At 34.6% G+C, this 22,901-nt stretch overlaps 1 protein-coding gene across 5 annotated transcripts in view; it reads left to right on the top strand.

The window, feature by feature from the left end:
• Window positions 1–21,110, top strand: part of XRCC4 (X-ray repair cross complementing 4) — a 244,613-nt gene extending 223,503 nt beyond the window's left edge. For all 5 annotated transcript variants that reach the window (XM_057739892.1, XM_057739906.1, XM_057739898.1 and 2 more), the window contains one exon: window positions 20,496–21,110. In XM_057739892.1, the coding sequence (XP_057595875.1) occupies window positions 20,496–20,607 (112 nt within the window). In that variant the 3' untranslated portion in view covers window positions 20,608–21,110. The remainder of the gene's footprint in view (window positions 1–20,495) is intronic.
• Window positions 21,111–22,901: the final 1,791 nt, after the last annotated feature.

Raw genomic sequence — 22,901 nt, 5'->3', positions numbered from 1 at the left:
ATAAAAATTTCAGTTCTCTCAAAATTACCTGTAGATTCACTCCATTTATAATCAACACCCCAAAAAACTCGTGGCAAGTTGTTTCTGCAATTTATACAGAAGAACAAAAGGCTAAGAATAGCCAGTAGTAGTCCTGAAGGAGAATAAAATCAGGGAACTTTCTCTACCAAATATCATGACTTTTTATAGAGGAAAAGTAAGTAGTAAAGTATGATAGTGACACTGACATAGATAACTAGGTAAACTAAAGTCTAATAGTACACCCATGCTTATATGCAGATTTTGTATATGATTAAGTGGTAGTTGGGGAAAGATCAACTATTTACTAGGACAATTGGTTTTGTCTTTGAAAAATAATGAAATTTTATTCCCTCCTCACACCTCCATAAAGATAAATCTCCAATGGATTAAAAATGTGAATATAAAGGGCAATAGTTTAAAATTTTGGAAAAAAACACAGGAGAATATTTTTAAGGTCATGAGGAGAAGTTTCTTAAATAAGACTGAAAAAGTATAACCTATCGCAGAAAAGGTATATTAATTTGACTACATTAAAATAAAGAGCTTCTGTTCAAAAGATATCATTAAGAAATCACAGACTACACTGAGATAAAATATTTGTAACTCCGTAATTGAAAAAGAATTTGTATTCTCCTCCTAACTCAGTAAAGTAGAAGGCAGGCAGCAATAGAAAAATGGGCCATAGACTTAAGCAGGCATTTCAGAGAAGATATACACATATAGCTTTCAAACATGAAAAGATGGTCACCTTCATTATTTCCTCATAAAACACATTAATGACAGAGGGGGAACAAGAAACTTTATAGTAGAGAAGCATGGCAGACACTACCTTGTGATCAAAGTGAACAGCATCAGTAATGGTACAAATTGAAATCATACACCAGCTGAGCAGATACGATAAGAAGAGCACAGCAGCACTTCTGTCATTGTCCTGCTAAAGGTCCATAACTTTAATCAAACCATGAGAAAAAAATCAGGCAAACTCAAATTAAGTACATTCTACAATATAGCTGGCCAATAATTGTCAAAAGTACCTCAAAAAATGACTGAGGAACTGAGAAAGGAGACTAAAGAGATGTGACTACTAAAGTAATGTGTAATTTTGAACTGGACCCTTTTATTAGAAAGGATATTATTGTGACTATTGGAACCTGAATGAAGGCTGAGGATTAGATGGCAGTAATATGTCAGTGTTAATTTTCTGATTTTGATGGTTGTATTTTCGTTAAGTAGGAGACTGTTTATAAGGACATTTGTGCTCACCAAATACTCACTAAAGTAGTGAGGTAGTAGGGGCATCACACTGGCAACTTATTTTCAAATAATACTGTTCCTTCAGCTTTTTCTTTCAACCTGAAAAGTAAAATCCTTTTAACATGCTATAGAGAGATACCATTTAGCATCATTTTAGCAAAAGTTTATAGTTCTGATGGTATCAGTTGTTGGAGAGGAATTGATCAACAGGAACACTGCTAATGGGAATGGAAATTAAATCAAACACTTTGAAAAATAATTTGTTCTGTAAAAAAGTTGAAACATTCACATACAGTATGACCTAGAAATTTAGATTCTAGGCATATTACCAAAGAGAAATTCTAGTGTATGTGCTCTAAAAATTTCATATAAGAATGTTCATAGCAGTGTTGTTTGTATTATACATGTGTGTATACATACAACTATAATATGTATATATATGTATATAAAATTACACAATATTATACAGCAGTGAAAATGAATGAGAGAGAAATTATAGCTTTTTAATGTTGAGTGAAAGAAGCAAGTCACAGAAGGCTAGCCATAGTGTGATTCCATTTTTATAAAGCTCAAAAATAAAGCAGCATTTATATATTATTTAGGAATCTATACACGTGTAACAAAACTCTCCTTTGAAGGCAAAGGAATGATTAACACATACTATAGGATACGGTTATAACTCTGTGGTGAGGCATGGGGAGAAGGTTGGAGGAGCATGTTGAATGTAACCATATTAGTAATTTTCTGTTCTTAAGTAGTAGCAATGCATTAGTTTGATCTATTATTATAGTTTTATATTATATGTATTTATATAGAATGCAAATACTACATAAAACTATTTTTAAATTATTGAAAACACTGAGTAAGGTAACAGGTTTGAGTTTTTCCTTTTGATGCTGCAGAGAAAGGGAAAGACACAGCAAATCAATCTGTCAGGACATTTTTGACTATGTAGTCAAACAATAAACAAAAGAAAACCCCAGGGCTAAGGCATTAAAATACTGCTCAGTATTATGTCCCAAGGGCCCCGGTTATTTGAGAATACTTACAACTGTTTCTACCTCAGCCTTAAACTACAGCAGAGATGGTTGGATACAATATTCTAGATGCCTTTGATGCTGTGTGCCCTCCTGGTATACAGTTTCCTAACCAAAGTGTTCCATAGAAGTTGACTTTGGCGTGCTGATTTTCTTTGTTTTAAAGAGTCTCTTTGAAGAAGAAAATTAAACTCATAAAAGGCTCTGCTGTTAACTAAAGAGATCCATCTCTCCTTGTCAGATGGCGCTCCGACACTTGAAGAAAACAAGCAATCGATTATGTAAATAGGTAGACAGCTTTATGAAACACAGACTAGTGACCCTTGGAGCTCAGAGAATCAATGTTGTAAAACATAGATGCTTCCTGACAGCTTTTACATGGGTTTTGTTTATCTGCAATAAACCGATATATATTGAATCAACATTTAAACTATATGCAAAAGAAAACATTTGTAGTAGTTTAATACTGAGCTCACATTCTGAGGTATTGTAAATGAATATTTACCCTAACAGTCATTAACTAGATATATAGGAGTTGTGTGGCCACTAAACATTTTATTTTCTGTTGAAGTAAAACCCTTTGAAAAGGAGAGGATATAATGTAAACTTTATTGGTACAATCTTTACTAATAAAATGCAGCAATAGACATCTGTCCCAAAGATATTTGACTGAACACATACAATCATTACCTACCTCGCCACAAGGATAGTATAGAAAAGCAGCAGCAGAAGAGTTTATATTTTAACATCTCAAAGTACCCATTTTTGTATTTTCCACTACTTCAGGATGGATAGTACCATATGGCTTCCACATAAGTGGAGCTGTTACCAATAAACTAGGACTGATGTGTAATTACGTTTTCAGTGATTCATCTGTGAAACACCCTGGGTTATTTTACATGGAAGCATCTGGTTCACATGTGTACAGTGGTTATTCTGTGGTGATTGACATCTGTATTCTTCTAATAAAGTCCCAGTTGCCCAGATGTGAGCTGTTGCCTTCTTTCTTATACAGACAAAACCTGCATTTGAAAAATCCTTACCTTGACCCTGAATGTGAACATTTCAATCTTCTACACACACTCACACACACACCCCACTTGCACTGTGACTGGAACGTAATATAAATATTTCATGCAATGTATTTCAATTGTTGAACAGATGTATGTGGGAACCTTTATCTCTTTTTGTGTTTGTTTATACCACGACATCTGTTTTAGATTGTAAGCTCAAAGAGGGCAGTGACCATGTCAATTGAATATTATGCAGACAGTGTCCAGTAAGGCATAATTCACTTGCAAATGTTTGTTAAGAATTTGTCCATTAAGATGGTGATGTTAAGGACTTTAAGGAAAAATAGAGTTTATAATCTGACTGTAAACACTTTTTTGCACTTTAAGAAATACTTACTGTAAATAGCCCTGCTTTCAATTTCACACATTATAATTAATCAGGTTAACACGTAAAGCTATGTTGTTTTGAGCAGAATTAGTTTACTTTCTATTAGAATAATTCTATAGTGATGTGTGATAAGAGATTTCAAAGAGGCAGAATTCAAGGCATGTTTCATGAAGGTATAGAATTTTAGCTGAGCCTTCAAGGTTAGGTAGTATGTGGGCATGTAATAATGAAGAAAAAGAAATTTGAGGCAAAGGGAAAAAGGGAAAGAAGCACTGGTTAAAAGCGTGGAGGAGGCCAGCAGGCCTGGGTTCAAGTCTTGCATTGGCCATTTATGAATTGTAAGAACTTGGGTGAGTTGCTCAAATATCTAGGTTTTGGTTTCTCATCTGGAAAATAGAGGTCATACAGGACATAAGATTATTGTCACAATTACATGAATCAGGAGTTTAACACAGTATTTGGCATAAGGAGAATATTTAACAAGTGTTAGCTGTTGTTCTTGGTGATAGATTAGCAACTTTGAATAGGCTTTCGATAGTATTTTGAATATTGAATTTCAAAAAAAACATGGAGGACAGCTCCAGGATGTATTGGAAGATCTGAAACTTCTAGTTGGGATTTTTATTTGCACCAAGAAAAGCCAAATTTCTCTTCTAAAAAAGTCATATTTTTCCCTCTTAAATTATTCTCTTCAATTACATATGTAGCAGAGTGACATCACAGCATAATTATGTACACTTGAAGTAAAATATCAGTATCTCAGTGAATAAGAAACTTTTTAATGCGTATGTCACCTTTTTTGTTTTTTGCTTTTGTGTTTTGTTTGTTTGTTTTTGTCCTTTTATTTATCCTCTGCACATGAGGCTCAGAAGCATCGTCTGCTCTGACCTTTCCTGAATTCTGTGAAAAAACCCTTGCCTTATCTTGAAATTAATAATAACCATTTATTTCATGTGTAAAAAAGAGAGTTTGGCCCACACATCAACTAGCAGACACAAAACACTTATCTTGTGTAATAGGTCAGATGACCTAACCTAACTTCCCCAAGAAAAATAAATAAAAATAGCAGTCAGTATATAATATTTATGAGGTCTACCTCTGAAGTCCAGTAGCAAAACCTTTTGTGACTTGGAAGCAAAGTGAGGGTGGTCTGCAGTGAGAAACCTAAAGAATTTCTAATTATTTTCTATGTTGGTGATATACAGGTATTTCAATGAGTACTTTCTTCACTTTCCCAGGTTTTAATCACTGTTTTTTCCAGGTTAAGACCGATGATTACTGTGGTTGTTCTTAACACAGAACTTTCACCTAAAAATAATTTAATTTCCAGGTAGACACATATCTGCTACTCTCTTGGTTGTAAGCTATACTTCTCCCCTTAGCATTCATTAAGAGTAAGAAATTTTAGGAATTACAGTCTAATAGTCAACCATTTTCAATTACAATTAAATAGACCTGTTGTCTTAAGAACATTATTTAGAATATATTTAAGGATGTTCATTGAAATTTAATTTTACAATAAGCATTTAAATTGTTTCCAGTATTTGACTATGAATCAAGATCAGTTATATTTTTAAGGTAGCTCAGTGTGATAGAATACTATAAGGCCATTAAAAATGATTATGTAGACCCATAATTCTTGAAAAAGAATGGTATTCCCCCATGAATTATTAAGAAAAATATAATAAAAACTACTTTTCATAGTATAATTATTTTTTAAAGATTTTATTTATATGTATATCATATGTATATAAATTCAAAAAGGATATGCACTAAAATATCAACAGGTGTATAGACAGAGGATAATCTTTATTTTATTCTATTTTGATGAAGTTTTTGAATATTTTGATGAAGTTTTGTAATATGTATATATATTACTTTATATACCCCAAAATAAATAATTTTTTGTTGCTTGCATCTACTAGCATTGTTATAGGGATTTAGAACTTCTATATTTGAAATCTAAGTCTTCTTAAGGAAATGATTAGGAAAAGTCCTTTTTTTTTTTTTTTTTTTTGTTTTGTTTAAGAAGTAACTATTTCCCCCTAAGGAATATTTTTTTTATTATGATTCAACACCCAAAATAACTTAAGGAGAGAAGGTAATACAGAAAATTTAGATTCATAACTTTAGATGAAACCTAAAAGTTGCACTATTCTTTTCTATCCTGAAAATACAATACTAGAATTTTGGACCTAGAAGGGAAATTCAGATGTGGAAATAGCCTTTTAACCACCTTAAATGTTGGATATTTCAATTGGGTTTGTCTAGATAGTGTCTATTATTATTTTAATAAAATTCCGATGAATGTAAATAAATGTTTCCCTTAAATATTCAATGTTCTGATACAGCAATCAATTCCATTTTCTTTATGAGAAAAGTTGCTTACAGAAAGAAAATAGTCATTGCTGTTACAAATAAAAACTACTTTTAATCATTAATAGTCAAGTATCTCTTCAAGAATTATGGGAAATTACCATGTAGTAAACATCAAATAGCGTTTTATGTGTAACATGTTAATTTTTATGTGTATAAGTGCAAATACAAATAAGCCTTCCATAAGCTCAGATGTATTCTTGACATCTAGATTTGCAACATAAAATATTTTTTTATCTTATAAATCAATACTTTGTATATACTTCATCATAACGTGTTATATTTAATTATTTAAATACATTTTACCTCAATTGGACTGTGAGATTTTCAAAGTCTGGGATTATGTTTTATTTGTTCATCTCAGAGGCTAGCACAGTGCCTTATATTGAGAAAATATTTTTTGAAGTAAGGAATGTATGAAAAACAGATTCTTATAATTATGTTGACCACTAGTTCTCATCATCAGTACTTTCTAATAGTTTGTCTATATTATAGGCTAAGTAGTCTTAGTGTAATGATCTGAGAAAATCTATTATTTATAACATTTCTAAAAAATGTGTCCTTTGTTTGAAAACAAGCTCTATTAATAACAATTCTCAGGGCTTCCCTGGTGGCACAGTGGTTAAGAATCTGCCTGCCAATGCAGAGGACATGGGTTCGAGCCCTGGGCCAGGAAGATTCCCACATGCCATGGAGCAACTAAGCCCATGGGCTACAAATACTGAGCCTGCGCTCTAGAGCCCATGAGCCACAACTACTGAAGCCCACACGCCTAGAGCCAGTGCTCTGCAACAAGAGAAGCCACCGCAATGAGAAGCCTGCACACCACAACAAAGAGTAGCCCCCGCTCGCCACAACTAGAGAAAGCCCATGCACAGCAATGAAGACCCAACGCAGCCAATAAATAAATAAATTTATTTAAAAAAAAAAAAGAGTCCTCTCGTAAATTTTAAATCTCCTATACGTGGTTAAACTACACAAAGATAAGCATGGTTCCTGCCTTCTAGAAACTTATTCTTACAAATGGAATTTTTAAGTGCTCCTTTTAGTCACTTTCACATTTCTTAGTTATAGAGAAGTGTCCAGTGATAGATTAGGAAATGTCAAACATCTTTCTTCTTTTGCAGCATGAATGGGCCTATTTTTACAGAAAGCAATAAAAGTATGCACTATAGGCAGCAATTTAAAAGAATTAAGATTTAAGATTTTCTCTGTTTATCCATCCACAGAGGCCCAGTAACATTTTGCGGGGACTTTGGAGGTTGTATATACATATATATATATATATAAAGGGAAATTATGATCAGACTATAGACTCTAGCTGAATTTTTTCCATGCATGTTTATAGCCTGTTCAATTTTCATGGCTGTCTTTTGGGGCTGCATGTGAATTTATGGATGACAGCTTTCCTAATTCCAAACAAGTGTTAGAATTTCTTGGTTTAACATTTTAATTTCTGTTTACGGTTTCCGATTTTTGAAATCTGATTCTTCTTCTTCATTGGTCATTGATGGTGAGATTGTTGGTGATAATTCCCTGTTGCTAACAGGGGTCATATTTCTTCTCAGAATAAAGGATGTATGGAGCTGAAGATTTGATTTCACTTCGGACTTTTACTTACATAGTAATGAAAGTGTGATTGCTTCTAATTTTTCCTTGTCGTTTCTTGCAAGATAGAAGAGGTTTAAGTTAACTAACACTCCTAAAGCTTAAGTAATAATAATAATAACAACAACAACTTAATGAAAGTTGCATTAATAGAAAATCCAACTAACTGGAGTCTTCTAGTAGTTCGGTTCTGAGTGTGGGTTTATTTAGAAGTTGACCAGCATTTGCCAGTGAGGCTTTTAGCCATGAGAATTGAAATACATTCATTTAACCACAGGTCTCCCTTCCCAAACAGTCCAGTGAAGTGGAGTATAACTAAACTAATGGTATCGTGTGCATTTGTAAGCATATAAATTTATAAACATCCAAAACTACCTGGAAAAATAAATAATTTAAGTTACTTCATAATGGAAAGTGAGCTAACTAGTGGCCAGCTAAAGTTGTCAGAAATTAAAATTTCCCTGCTGAAGTATGAATTTTTTGTGCTTGCATTTCTAAAAATCTATATAGTTGCCCTTCTGATCTGGAATGGCTTTTATTCTGTGTAAACTGTATATGAAACTAGCTGTAACTTTTTAAATACTCAGCTCTAAGAGAAAAAGGCAAACACTCTCAACAAGACACTTCTTAGTCAATTTCAACACATGCAGTTAGTTATTCTAGGAATTGTGCCAAGTTCTGAAAGAAACAGTAATTCTAAATCATAGTCCTTTTTCTCCGATTGCTTACAATATAAGTGACAAAAATGTGCAGAATTAAAGTCTGTGGTTGATAATCCTTCCATTGAGAAGTGGTTTCTATATCTTCTCCTCTTGAATATAGGTGGGCTTTTGACTCGTTTGTAAACAGTAAAATGCAGAAGTGATGCTGTGTGATTTCCAGAGGCTAAGTCAGCAAAGGCATCTCGTGTTTACAATCCTAAGCTTTCATGTAAGATGTCTGACTATCCTAGGCTTCCAGGCTGCAAGGAACCCAAGCCACTGAAGAGTCTCCAGGAGCCAGTACTAGTCTTTCAGGGCTCCCAGCCAAGCACCAGATATGAGTAAATGAGCTTTCAGAGGATTCCAGCTCCCAACCATCATGTCAGCCCCAGATTTCTGGTATCCCCAGTTAAGGCCCTGACACTGTGGAGCAATGACAAACGATCCTTACTGTGCCCTGTGAGATTCACGGAAAGTACGAACATAAGAAAATTGTCACTGTTTTGTGCCACTAAGTTTAGGGTAGTTTGTTACACAGCAATGGTTACAGGAACAAAGACCTACTTGATTTAAGATGTACCATGGGAGAATAGGAGATAATTAATTCCTCTGCCTAGGAAAGTTTCCCAGAAGCAGTGACATCTGAACTTGGCTTTTAATGATGCGTAGGAGCCTGCTAAGTAAAGAAGGCAGGAGAAAGAGTCCTCAGGCTGAGGGAACTGTATGGGAAAATATGGCAATGAAGACAGAATGATGCTTTTGGTGGATGACAAGAAGTCTGATGTGGAAGTGCATTGGATAGTTAGAGCCAGAAAGGCATACATGAAGCTAGAAATTTTGTAATTTTTTTTTTTTTTTTTTGCTATGCCAAGGAAGTTTCAACTATAGCCTTGTAGGAGTACAAAGTATTAATCAGACTTGTGTTGTAGAAAGATAGTTCATTTGCAGCCGTTGGAAGATGGGCTGAAGAAGAAAACAATAAAAGCCAGTAATTAGGTGGCAGATGATCAAAGCTGAGATATATAGCTTTCTTATAGTAGCAAAATAAGATCAGTTAGGTAACAATGGTTATTTAAATTGCTAATCGGTTATTTACTGAATGAGTCTGTTCCAGCCTTAATAAGTAAGTGCTACAGCCCATACTGCATTTTGGCAAATCAAACCAATGCCTTTACAAAACACTGATCTCATTACACTTGTTAATGATACTTCTGAATGCCATGATACTTCTGAAAAGCTTCCTCCACTATGAATTTTGGAGAATTATGATTAAATAATAGTATTTTTACATTTTCTTAAGACATCGATTGAAGTGGGTCATTTAGAAATGAGACCAAATTGTACCAGTTAATGCACTAATGGAACCGTATGTGGCACTTACTCTACTTCCTCAAAATAAACATTAGTTCAGTAAAAATTCTTGAAAACAGTTGGTAATTTATGTAATCGTAAAGATACCACAATGAGAAAGTGTGTATAGTGCACTTAGTAAGGATTGTTATATAAACATAACACACAACTGTAGTTGGTCAACAGCTTTCTGTGTGGACTGGATTACAGTTTAGTAGTAACATTTGAACTTTTATTGAAATCATAATACCATACATGTAATAAACTTTTCCAGGGCAAAAAGGTTAGATAGGTCTTTCTCCAGTCTTTCTGAGCATACAGACTGAATTCTCCGTGGCTTGTACTGCCTTATCTCACAGTGACTTGCCACCAGTTGTGAGGTATAGTGATTTGTTTTAAAAACATTGTATACAACTGGGTTTTACTTTTCACTTTGGTTATATTTTTAAAGTCAACTGAAAAGTTTAATCTTTTTAATTCAAAATCAAAATCCACAGAATTTTGTAGATTGTTTCCATCTGCCTTCTTGCTGTGCTCTGACTCCTTTCTGGCATGTTTAAGACAGGCAGAATATCTCCCAGAATCTGAGCAGAGACTCTCTTTACATTTGCCAGTAATACTACATTGAATGAATATACTTTGTGAAGAAATGCTTTTTGTTTGTTCATTTTATATATCAGTTATATGATACTCATTTTATCTAAAAGTTATATAATGTTGCTGAAGTTACAAAATAACTGTCTTCTTTAAAACGTCTGGCTGCCGCATGATCATTGGTCATCCATCCCGTGAAAAGCCAGGAAAATATTCAGGAAGGATTTGGGGCAGACTGATACACAGCAAATCAAAAGGGAAAGAGGTAGGCCACAGCACAGGATGGCATTGATGATAGGTTTGCTGCTTTGTGAGCCAGAGAATTAATTACAGTGGGTAATTCTGAGAACACTAAGAATCAAATCCACTAGCAAGGACTAAAATAATGGACAAATCTGTTAATTAAAACAGAAACAATTCTCTTACTGTAAAACAAAAGACACTGGAGCTTTAAAAAAGAGAGAGGGGCAGGGGTGGGCGGCAAGGAAGGAGGAGAAGCCTAACAAAGCATTTATTTGCCAGGAAACTACATTCATTCTTATTTATTTACAGGTCAAAAGAAAAAAATTACCAGTGAAAAAATTCCCCAAGTATTTCCCTGAAGAGAAAAAACAAGTGCTTTTTAAATGTTAGAAAGGAGGTTTACTGGTGGTTAGGCTAATTAAGGATCAGAACTCGCTTCTGAATAGGACAGAATGAGTCCATACATCAGTACATAATTAGGTTTTTTTTTTTAAAGTCCCATTGTTTATTGGTCCAGAGTAACTGCGAGCAATTGGTTAGGTTCGGTTTGGGTCTGGTGTACGAAGGTCACTGAAAGTGCGTGGTCTGGACAGACTCTAATAATTTGCAGGCCCAGTGCAACGTGAAACTGCAGAGCCCCTTTGTTCAAAATTATTAAGAATTTCGAGAGTGTGACAACAGAACATAAAAGCAGGGATGAGGCCCCTCTAAGCTTGTGGCCTTGTGTGACTGACAGCACAGTCACACACCCATGAAGGTGGCACTGTCTGTGGTTTTTTAACAGCGTTACTCGTTGGAGCTGTCATAGTGAAACACAGCCTCTGTGTTATCCTCTAGACAAGGGCTCAGCAGCTCAGGGTTACCTCTGCCTTGGACCATTTGTTTGTTCACTTTGTATCCTAAGCATCCCGCACAGTCTCTGACCCATGGTAAGCACTCGGTAAATAGTACACAAGGTAGATGATGGATGATGTAGTTGCCAACCTACCTCAGTGATTCTGGTTCAGTTCATCTCTAGATAAGATGCCCCAGTGTGAATTCTTCTGAGTTTCAGGTCATATTGCACAGACCTTGCAGATACCTCCTCCAGCCGGCTTGAAGATTTCTTTTAGCTCTGGGCCTTGTGTGTCCTGCTCTTACTCAAAGCCTGTTTCTCTGTTAAGTGATCCTGAAACGTTTAAACTGATTGATTAGAATAATAGTTGAGTCCTAACCAAGTTAAGACTGGAGTGGTAGGCAGAATAATGCGTTCTCCATCCCCCTGGCCACAAAAAAATATGTCAAAGTCTTAATTTCTGGAAACTTAGACTATGTTAGAGCAAATGGCAAAAGGAAATTAAGGTTGCAGATGGATTAAAGCTGCTAATTAGCTGACCATAAAAGTAGCTAAATTATCCTGAATTTTCCAGGTGGGCCCAATGTATCACAAAGGCTTTTAAGGAAGGGAGAGAGAGAAGGAGAGTCAGAGAAAGGGATGTGACAGAGGAAGCTGGGTCAGAGTGATATGTTGTGAGAAGGTATCCACCTGCCATTGTTGGCTTTGAAGATAGAGGAAGGGAGTAGCCTCTGGAAAATTATCCGCTAGAGCTTCCAGAGAGGAACACAGCTCAGCCAGCATCTTCATTTTAGCCCAGCAAGATATGGGTCAGCTTGCCGACCTCCAGAACTGTAAGATAATGAATTTGTGTTGTTTTAAGCCGCTATGTTATGGTAATTTGTTACAGCAGCAGCAGGAAACCAACAGCTGGTTCCACATTGTAGTGAAACTCTCACTTCTGGTCCCTGGCTCATTAGAAGTCACTAACTGCCATGGCTGGGTATTATTTTCTGCCCACGTTTTTTCCACTTCTCTTCGTAGCCTAAAGTAGAATTCTATTTTTTCTTTCTTTCTGTGTTTTTATTTTCCTTCATTGGATCGCTATGTTTTGGGGTTCAAGCTAGTAGATATTATATCCTCAGGAAAGCAAGCAATGCAGGCTCTTCCTGAAACACTAGTCTTTTGGGATATTAGTAGCTGAGAGATAGTGAGAAAAGAGGCTTTGGCTGCCAAATTCATTTGTAAATCCCAGGTTAAACAAGCTACTTTTTTCTTTTCCTTTCTTTTTTTTTTTTTTTTTTTTACTTTTTCCTTAAAACACTTTAAAAAGATATAGTCTGTGTATAAGTTTTTTTTATCTCAACAGTTTAAGAGAATATCCAGCAAAAATTATCCCTGTCCTTCAGCCGAAGCTCCTCTCTCCAGTCAGCCACTGCAGTTTCTTGTGAATCCTTCCAGAGATATTTTGATATTCTATATGCATAAATGTGTAGGTATATGTGTCTGTACATATATATACACTCAAATTTTCTACACACACTCTTTTACCTTGCTTTTGTTTTACTTAATAATTTAATTAACACGTTTATGGAAGAACTTTAATAGCTTTAAATGTATAATATGCATATGAATCACCTAGAGGGCTTAATGGAGAAAAATAAATATTTTCCATACATTCTGGATCACAGATTTTATTTTTTAGAGTGTCTCATGTAACTGCTTTTTCAGACACACTGCACAACACCAAGCTGCCTTCCTCTGGAATAGAAATAAGAATTAGCGACCCCCATACACTGGTATAGCAAGAAGGGTATGGATTTCAGAGGGAGGGAAACCTAGGCTAATACCCTGGCCCCATTGTTGAGCTGCCTTCCCGCTCACATCCATGTCTACTGGCTGTGTGGCTTTGGGCAGCTTGCTTAACTTTATTGAGCCTTCTTGTTAATACTGTCTACCTCATTCATTCAATCATTTGTCCATTAATTAATATATGCAGTCAGTGGAACATTTATGAGCCAGGTCATATAAAGCAGAGTAGTTCTACTTGAGAACCTTCTAGTCTAGTGAGAGAGGCTTCATTTGTGGCACACCAACAGCAAAAAGCAATGGCCTGTCTTAAAATTAAAGTTGTGGAAAATTATTTTCTATTAAGACGATAGTTTTCTACTTTTATAGACACAGATCACCAGTAGCAAATGCCACCTACACCATTCAAAACTTTCAAGGAATACAGGAAGTTTAACATATGGTTTTTCAAGTATTGATTTTTCAAAGTATATATGGACTTTGATATTGGTCATCTAATGAATTTCCATAGTAATGTTATTTATCTAGATAGAGTAAGAATGACAAACTCTTCCAATTTATTATTATGAAATTCCTGCATAAATTCTGGCATCCTTGTGAACTATGGACATATTTATTTTAATGCTTGTGACTTTAAATGTTGAATTGGATAAAACTAGAGAATCTTATTTTCAAGCCCATAATATGAATATTTTACAGGGAAATTTCATAATTATTCTTTCTCAATATCTATAAAACATATGAGTGCATTTCAGTATTGTGTATTTACTCTTTGTAATTCTCTTTTCTGTGTTTTATTCAAAATTACTTCTTTCAAAAGCATATTTCTATTTTCTTCTTGTTCTTGATAAAGTTAAACATCAAAGGAATTTTCATTAGAAAAAAAAATGTTTAGTAATTTAACTGAGAATAACTAACGCAATTTCTTTTATTTGCCATTTTGGTTGCCAGAAAGAAAGTCTCACTTCTTTTCATTTTCTCAGACCAATGAAATGCTGTCTAGGCCTACTGAATTCCAGACAATGTTCAGCACTTGTTTTATTGAATCCTGATGACTTCAGTCTGTTAATTTATTTGGGAGACACTTCTGGTTTTTATAAGGTCAACTAGAAATGTGTAGCTATTTTCCCATTTATTCAAAGTTCAAATTTTTTTTAAAATACTGAAATTTAATATGAAAATATAATGGTAACTTTGGTGATGTCAAATCTTTAAGCCCATTATTTATAACTTTTCCATTGAAAAGATGTTTCTCTAATAAAGTTTGTGTCATAATGGGAACTCTGGTAAGGCCAGTATGATAGCTGCCTAGTTATTGAATAGTAGCAAGTACCTAATACTTTGACTTGGCTGTTTCTTTGTGGTCATTTTGGTGAAGGTTTGATTTGTTACATCCTAAAAAACGACTAGATATTTGGCTTTTATTATTACCAAATAACGTATGTCCCAGCCAATGCTCAGGTCTGTTTCTCTCCTAATACATTGCTCTTACCTCATCTCTCATCTTCATCCCTTGCCACACATCTGACCTTTACCCCAGTCCCAGGGGAAAGTCAAAGATGAGATGGGGGTTGCCGAGGAAGTTGGTAGTAAAACAAAGCTCTCTCTTTCTCTCTCTCTATATATATACATATACACACATATGTAAAATATATTTTATCATAATGTAAGAGAAAGAGCTACTTAAGAATGCTCTGCTTTGGTGGCCAGGCAGGCATTGACCATTGACCATTTTGCTAGATTTTTGCTGTGACAGCTGCAGTCCAAGTGTTTAAGACTTTCTTCCTCCCAAAAGAAAACATTGCTTGTTCTTCTTGTCTATAATGAATCACAAGCATAGCAGCATCCTTCCAGGTTATTCTTCTCAACTTCAGATAATTCTTAGTGGGTGAAAATAATTTACATAGCGTGTCTACAGATTCAGCAGTCAAAGTTGTATAGAAAGCCAGCATTTGGGTGGCAAATGGAAGTAGCACAAGCCATGGGCACACAAAATAAACTTGGTTCTTGGCTTCTGCAACAACTCTCTTCCCTGGTTCTCCCCGTATCTCTTTAATCATTCTATTTCAATCTTCTTTTATTCATTTCTCTCTCTTGCCATCTGCCCCTGCAATTTTAACATTTCCCAGGATTCTGTGTTACACTTTTTTTCTCTGGTAGACTCTCTCTGGGAGTTTCTTCAACTCATTTGTCTTTAGTGGCCAGTGATATGGCAGTGACTACTGTCTCTCTATAGGTAGGCCAGTCATCTCTCCTGAGCTCTACATCTATATAAGCATTTACCTACTCAGATTCTATCTCCATTTAGGTATCCGGTGGTCACTTCAGACTCACCCGTTATATCTGAAATGGAACCTTTTACGCATAGTACTCAACCTGCCCCTTCTGTATTACCGTCTTCACAATAGCGAAAGTTATGACTCAGAAATCTGAGAGCATTGTCTTGGAAGAGTAAATAAGATCTAGAACTGTTATGTCCATACAGATACACACACACACACACATCGGTGTTCAAAGAGTAATACTATATAGTTTTGCATGTTTTTGACTTTAAGTAAATAGAATCCTATTGTGTATTATTTTGTGCCTTGCTTTTTTGTTCTGCATCATGTTTGAGATTCATACATGTGTATAGCTGCATGGTAGTCCATTGTGTGAAAATTCTATAATTTACTTGCCCATTTTACTATGGAGAGACATTTGGGTAGTTTTCACTTTTTCACTATTATAATAATGCACCTATGAACACTTGTGCACATATCTCCTGATGCTCATATGCAGATATTTCCCAGAGTATGTAACTAGCGGAATTCCTGATGATAAGTACATAAATCTTCATATACCTGGACAGTTATTGCCACAGTGTTATCTAAAGTGGTTTCAAATGTTTACTCTCCAGCCAGTAGTAATTCATCTTATCATTTCATGTTCTCTGTGATCTTTGCTATTGTTGGACATTTTTGTTTTTGCTAATCTGGTGTAAAATACTTCATACTGGTTTTCATTTGCACTTCCTTGATTTATAATGAAGGTGAGCTAACTATGCTTATTTGCCCCCACTGTTCCCTCTTCTTGGAAGTCTTTGGCATATATCTTTTAATTATGTTGGATTTTTAAAAACTGTAGGAAATCTTTGGATAATAATCCTTTGTTAGTAGCATATGCTGCAGTATTTGCTCCCAGTTTGTGACTTGTCTTTTCATTCTCTTTAAGATGCCTATTGCTGAATAGGAGTACTTATTTCTAATGCTTCTAATGTAATTGAATTTATCTATCTTTACCTTTATGGTTTCACTTTCTGCCTCAAAAAGAAATTCTCTATCTAAGATCCTAAAGATATTCTCCTTTATTTTCTTCCAAATGCTTTTAAATTTTCTCTTTTCTCATTTAAATGTTTAATTCACCTGGTATTGAATTTTATGTGTATCATGTAGGTAGAGATATAGTTAGGCCACATACAAACTGACTTTTGGATTTTGAGTTTAGAACCATTGTTTATGTCATAGTCAAAGGAGAATGATTTTTCAAGTGTCATAGTGCCATCAATCATTACACCTTTTCCTGGACCTCTCAGTCTGCTCAAATTGGCACCTTAACATTTTTTCAGAAATATTATTTTCAGAATATGTTGTAAAATGCAAATAATTCACTCCAAACAATACTAATGATTCTCATTTGAATAAGAAAAGATTTATACTCCACCGTGGTAATACCAATACTACACGTAGCTGAGAAAATGTCTTTACAAAATGAGCCAATAACTGGAAATATCATTTTAAAAGATGTTGGTAATTTAACTCTCAGAATGTTAAAAGACAAGTTGTTAATTCTAACATTTTAGAGGAACTTTCCCAGGATGAGAGATTTCTCTCAACAAATCTAGTTTTTGATCTACACCACTTACTGTTAATTAGATGGCGATAATGAAATTTTGATTCAAGTTATAGTGCATATGTGTGTGTGTGTTTTAATGCAGTATGAAATCAAGTAATAAAACATAGAACTCTCTGCAGCTATATTATCGAGCCCATAAGCCATTTTTTAATAAGGCTGTCATCATCTGGAGAAGTTTCACTTATTCACTTTATTTGAAAAGTCCTTATACTTTAACCTTTAACTCTGCAAAGATAATTTCTTATTCTTTTTAATTCACATTTTTTCATTTATTCCACGGTATTTATTGAGAGCCTGTGTTTTGCAAAATAGTCTATTTGAGTGTAACTACCTCAGAATCTAGGGGCTGAAAGAACTTCCAAGATCATTTATAGTAACCCTAACTTTCTACAGCTTAAATTAAGACACTGAGATCCAGAAAGGTGCTGCCACCTGACCAAAATCTTAATGTGGTAAAGCATAAATAAAGATCGCCTAACCCTGGATTCAGAATTCTTCCTGTTGAACCATGTTGCCCATAAAAACCATCTAAAAGTCTACTTGAATCCTAAATATTGATGTAGTGTTTATAGAAATCCCTAAAGGGATAAATCACTGTTTGTGAGCAAATTATATCACACAGTCCTTCCCTTAAAGCTACTTATAAGATGTTTAGTATGAAAAAAACATATTTGAAAAAAAATTTAAGTAGATTTAACTGAATGTTTCCTAAAGGCAGAAATCGTGTGTTATCTTTATCAGATTTGTTACATTTCCCTAACACAGTGAGCCGATCGTAGTACATACTTAAATATTGATTAAAGGAAATATTGGGTGCAGACATTCAGTACTTTAAATGATCAGAGAAAATGAAAATCAGTTTCAGGGTGGAAAGTAGAGAAAAAAAAAGTCTTCATGGAAGATTTAGAATTTAAAGTTGGCCATAACTAATGGTTGTAACTAATGGTTAGTTAGAAAGAGAGGAACTCCCAAGTTTCAAATTACTTGTTTAGCTGACTTTCTTTTTAGATTTTAGATACAGGTTCTCTGAGTTATTTGCTTTCAGATTTCACCTCTAAGCATGAATGCTTGGGATAAGCGTGCTTACAAAAAAATAATATGACAAATATGATATATATAGGTGTAACCTTATTGATCATTGTGCTGTTTATAAGAGCATTAAGAAATGGAACCAAGGAAGTCATCCGTGGATTAATTGTTAGTACAAACAAATTAAAATTAATGATGAGTATAGATCTAAATATATTTTTCAATATGCAAAGACGTTGCTAATATATTTTAGAGTAAGAACATCAAGCTTCAAAATTATATATATAATCTCATATTTGTAAAGAAAAATATGAAAATACAAATAATGCAAAGTAGGATGATAGAAATTTTAATTTTCTTCTTCATGCTTTTCAGAATTTTGATAAAGTCTTACAATAAACATTTATTACTTATAAAAATGATTAAACTATTATTTTGGTTGTGGGGAGAGTTCTGAATTTCCTCTGTTGACTTTGGAACAGTGATCTCCATTCATAGAAGAGCTTTCATTGAGCACCTATTATGTACTAGACACTAAGAACAAAAAGAGTCAAAATCTATTTCTTAGGCTCCTCGTGACTTTATAAGGATATGGGAATGTTATATGGAGAAGCAGGAATCTATTTCATTCAGACTTGTCACTTCAGAGTGGTTCTTTTGCCTTATGCTGATTTTTTTTAAACTAAATTGATCACTATATTCTGGTACCATGTCTAGACTATGAATGAAATTACAGTTTTTCCGTGTCTGGCTTTTTAATCGAAATAATTCAATTCTCTCTTCTGCTAGGAGAAGAAAAAGCAATTCTAAGACATTTAGGGCTAGAGAAAAATATATAATGTGTTTTGAGTTGACACTGAAAACTTACACATATAATAATTATACTTTTATTCTGTAGTATATCATTTTCTCCTTCTATGGAATATATTTTTAAGTATTTAATTACATGTCATAGTCGTTATGTCAGTATTTATTGTTAATTTTAACATTGAAACTCCCAGAGGGTAGTACTTGTCATCTTGACAATGCATTAATGCCTAGCACCTCAGCATTCCTGTGAGGGTTATGTTGTCTGAACTTGGCTTGCTCAGGATAAGACAGAACATGTCCCAGGTCTAGTGGCAGCCAACCATGGTTAATTGTATGCAGTCATGAGGCCAAGAAGGACCTTGTGGTGAATTCATTTTTAATAATCTGTGCAACTAAGTATGGGTACAGGCTTTTGGAAATACTCATAATTAAACATACTCAACATTTGGGGATTTTTAATTTGTTATTCTTTTAAATTGACATTATTAGCAAGAGCTCTTTGGTAATTTATGTGCTATTAGGAGCTAATAATAATAGTTTCCAAATATTTTGTGGAAATTTATAAGCATTTTCATCTATAACATCTCATTTAATCTTTAGACCACCTCTGAGGCAGATATTATTATCTCAGTTTTACAGGTGATAGAAAAGAAGCCCAGTTAGGCTAAATGACTTGTCTAAGGTCACATAGCTAATAAGAAATAGACCTGGATTCAAACCTATGCGTCCTGACTTCAAGTCCTGTTCTATTTTAGCTATACCAAGCTTCTGTGACTCTTCTGCCTTTGTAGTTGGAAATATGGGTATTTTACTGAGTATTACTAGGTTGATTCAGAAAGGTTTATACAAGGGTATAATAAACATACATTCCTAACCTCTTCTTCTGATTGAGCTCTGTTACACTCCAGCTCACCATTTTTAAGACCAATTACCAGTTAGTGATCTTGCCTTTTATCTAGGACTCAGAGAACATTTACATAAATATAGAGGTCAGCCCATTGATGCAGTCACTGCAGTACTGAAACTGAATAAATTTACTTACTAAATGAAGCTATGTAGATTCAGTAAATGAATGTAGACGAACAGCATTTCATCAACAGCTGCTAAAATGTGAAGTCACACACACTTACAATCAAATGACCACTAAAAGAAATTTATTTGATCAGAAGTTCCTACTGTTGAGATTCAAATGCATGTTAATAGTTAGAATTCAAGGGAGCTGAAGGAAAATGTAAAATGTGATGGAATTATTAAAGAAATGGCTTGAGAAACCTTATTTATCTTGACATAAAAATACAGCACAGAGGATATTTTATTTCTTGACCTTAATTACGAATATTGTTGTAGGCCCTTGAATTTTCATTAGCTCAGAATAGAGGCAGATTAATTCCAAAGCAGTTAAAGAAATTAAATTCCTTTCATCTTTCTTTATGTTAATGCAGCAGTTTGGAAACGAGGTTTAACTTTTATTTCACTTATGTATCTCTCAATTTTCTTTTACTCTGTATGTAGTTTTTCAAAATAAAATTATCTTGATTTTTCTTTTTACTCTAGGCTTGATCCTCCACTACCTGAGATGCTGAAAAAGGATCACAGCCCAGCTGAAAACATGTCTTTAGAAACTCTAAGAAACAGTAGTCCAGGAGACCTCTTTGATGAGATTTAATTGTCTCAAAAAGTACTTTGATGTTCACAAGACTGTTTTCTATTCATTTCCCTAAACTGCAAAAGCAAAATTTCAACTCAGCAGCAGCTCTTAGTGCACCTTACGATTTAATTACATACACACTGAGCTGAAACCATTGTGCAAAATGGATTACACATGTATATGAAGATATGATTTGGTGACGGTGGTGCATTATTCTAAACTATTCATTCAGCATACCTATAATTACATAAAATCTCAGAACTTTTTGTTGCAAGGTCACATTTACTTTATTCAATTCGCACATATTATATGTAGTAGCTATCTATCCTGTCTAAGAAAATTTCGAAAATAGGACAAAGAAAATGTCTACAGATTCTTTCTTGAGTAGTCGTATTCTGAACACTGATGTTTGAACATTTTAATTTGTGGAATGATGTGTAAAATCTATTTTTAGTTTGTACACAGCCTGAAAATCTGATGACAAAACTTTTGATTGAAGATTTTGTGTTCTTAATAAAATACGTTATTTAGTTTAACTTTTTCCTTTACTATAGTAACAGGTCGTTGTAGAGTGCATATTAATGTAAATGTAACCTTGTTTTGTATCAATGTGTGTTTTTCAGAGATTGTTAATAAAAGATGTATCTAATACATACAAGAGCCCTCTTTGAAGACAAGGACCTTGTCGTATCCACTTATCTACTCCCATTTACATCTGGCACAGGTTTTTTTTAATATTCATCGTTTCTGCTTCCTGACCTCTCATTCACGACTATCCAGCTGAACATCCTTTCCCTCCATGCCACTCAAAGTTAACGATGACCGCTGTGTTGCTAGTTGGTCCGTTCTCAGTCCTCATCTCACTAAGCCTCTCAGTAAAACATTTGACATATTCAGTCACTTCTCAGGAAACAGTTTCTTCACTTGACTTTTATAAGAACATATGCTGTTTGTATTTCTCTTTCTTTCTGGCCACTAATTTTTTATTGTCTTGAGTCCTTCTCCTTGCCCAACAGTTATGTCCTGGACTTAATCTTTAGCTTTTTCTTTTCATTACCTACGTTGTGTCCCTAGGTTATCTATAGGTTTAAATACCATCTATATGCTAATATCTCCAAAATTAGAATAGTTCTCTTTCTATAATCATATGTATATCATCACTTATTATTAATTGATCACAAAAGGAGATTCTTAAAAATTGACTGCATATATATATCTGTGTATACCTTTATTTAGATGTTTTAGCATATCTAAAGCACAGATTTAATTATATCTCAGCAAATACCCTTTTAAAAAGATGTGCATACTCCCAGTCACTCTGTCTCATTGGAATGTTTTTTTCACTCTATATGTCACTGTCTGGAATTTTTTTTTTCCTGTCTCATCTCTCATCTCTGTCTTCTCTCTCCCTCCCTCCTTCTCTCTCTCCTTTTCCCCAACCTAATACCACCACCACCCACCCCCACTCAGCCTGTCTCCCTATAGAAAGTAAACCCCATCATAGCAGAGGCATGGCCATCTGCTTTATCTCTCTACTTGCCTAGGACAGGGCTGGATTCATAGAGGCTTAATAAATGTTTGTTGAAGGAATAAATTCATGTCTATCAAATAGTAGGCACTCAAATGATCTAATTTCTTTAAGTTACTAGATCACCTTGAAAAGAAACTCATTAAAAGGTTGAAAGCTAGCTGGATGGATTGATACAAAAAAAATAATTTTTCAGAAAGCTCAACTACTTTTTGTGATTAATTATAAATAAATATGCATATATGTGTACACATAGGCTTGACTGCAGAGAGAGAATGCGAAAGAAATTATACATTATTGGGCTTCCCTGGTGGCGCAGTGGCTAAGAATCTACCTGCCAATGCAGGAGATATGGGATCGAACCCTGGTCTGGGAAGATCCCACGTGCCGAGGAGCAACTAAGCCCGTGCACCACAACTACTGAGCCTGAGCTCTAGAGCCCGCGAGCCACAACTACTGAGCCCACATGCTGCAACTACTGAAGCTCGTGGGCCTAGAGCCCATGCTCCACAACAAGAGAAGCCACTGCAATTAAGAAGCCTGCCCACTGCAATGAAGAGTAGCCCCCACACTCCGCAACTACAAAAAGCCTGAGCACAGCAACGAAGATCCAACACAGCTAATAAATAAAAATAAACAAATATAGGAATGCAAGATTTTTCTGCGCATTAATTGTATATCCTGCTACTTTACTAAATTGATCAATTAGTGCTAGCAGTTTTCTGGTAGAGTCTTTAGGGTTTTCTATGTATAATATCATGTCATCTGCAAAGAGTGACAATTT

The sequence above is a fragment of the Hippopotamus amphibius genome, chromosome 1, assembly GCF_030028045.1.
Source record: "Hippopotamus amphibius kiboko isolate mHipAmp2 chromosome 1, mHipAmp2.hap2, whole genome shotgun sequence".
NCBI lineage: Eukaryota > Metazoa > Chordata > Mammalia > Artiodactyla > Hippopotamidae > Hippopotamus > Hippopotamus amphibius.
This window is presented reverse-complemented; position numbering and strand designations above follow the sequence as displayed.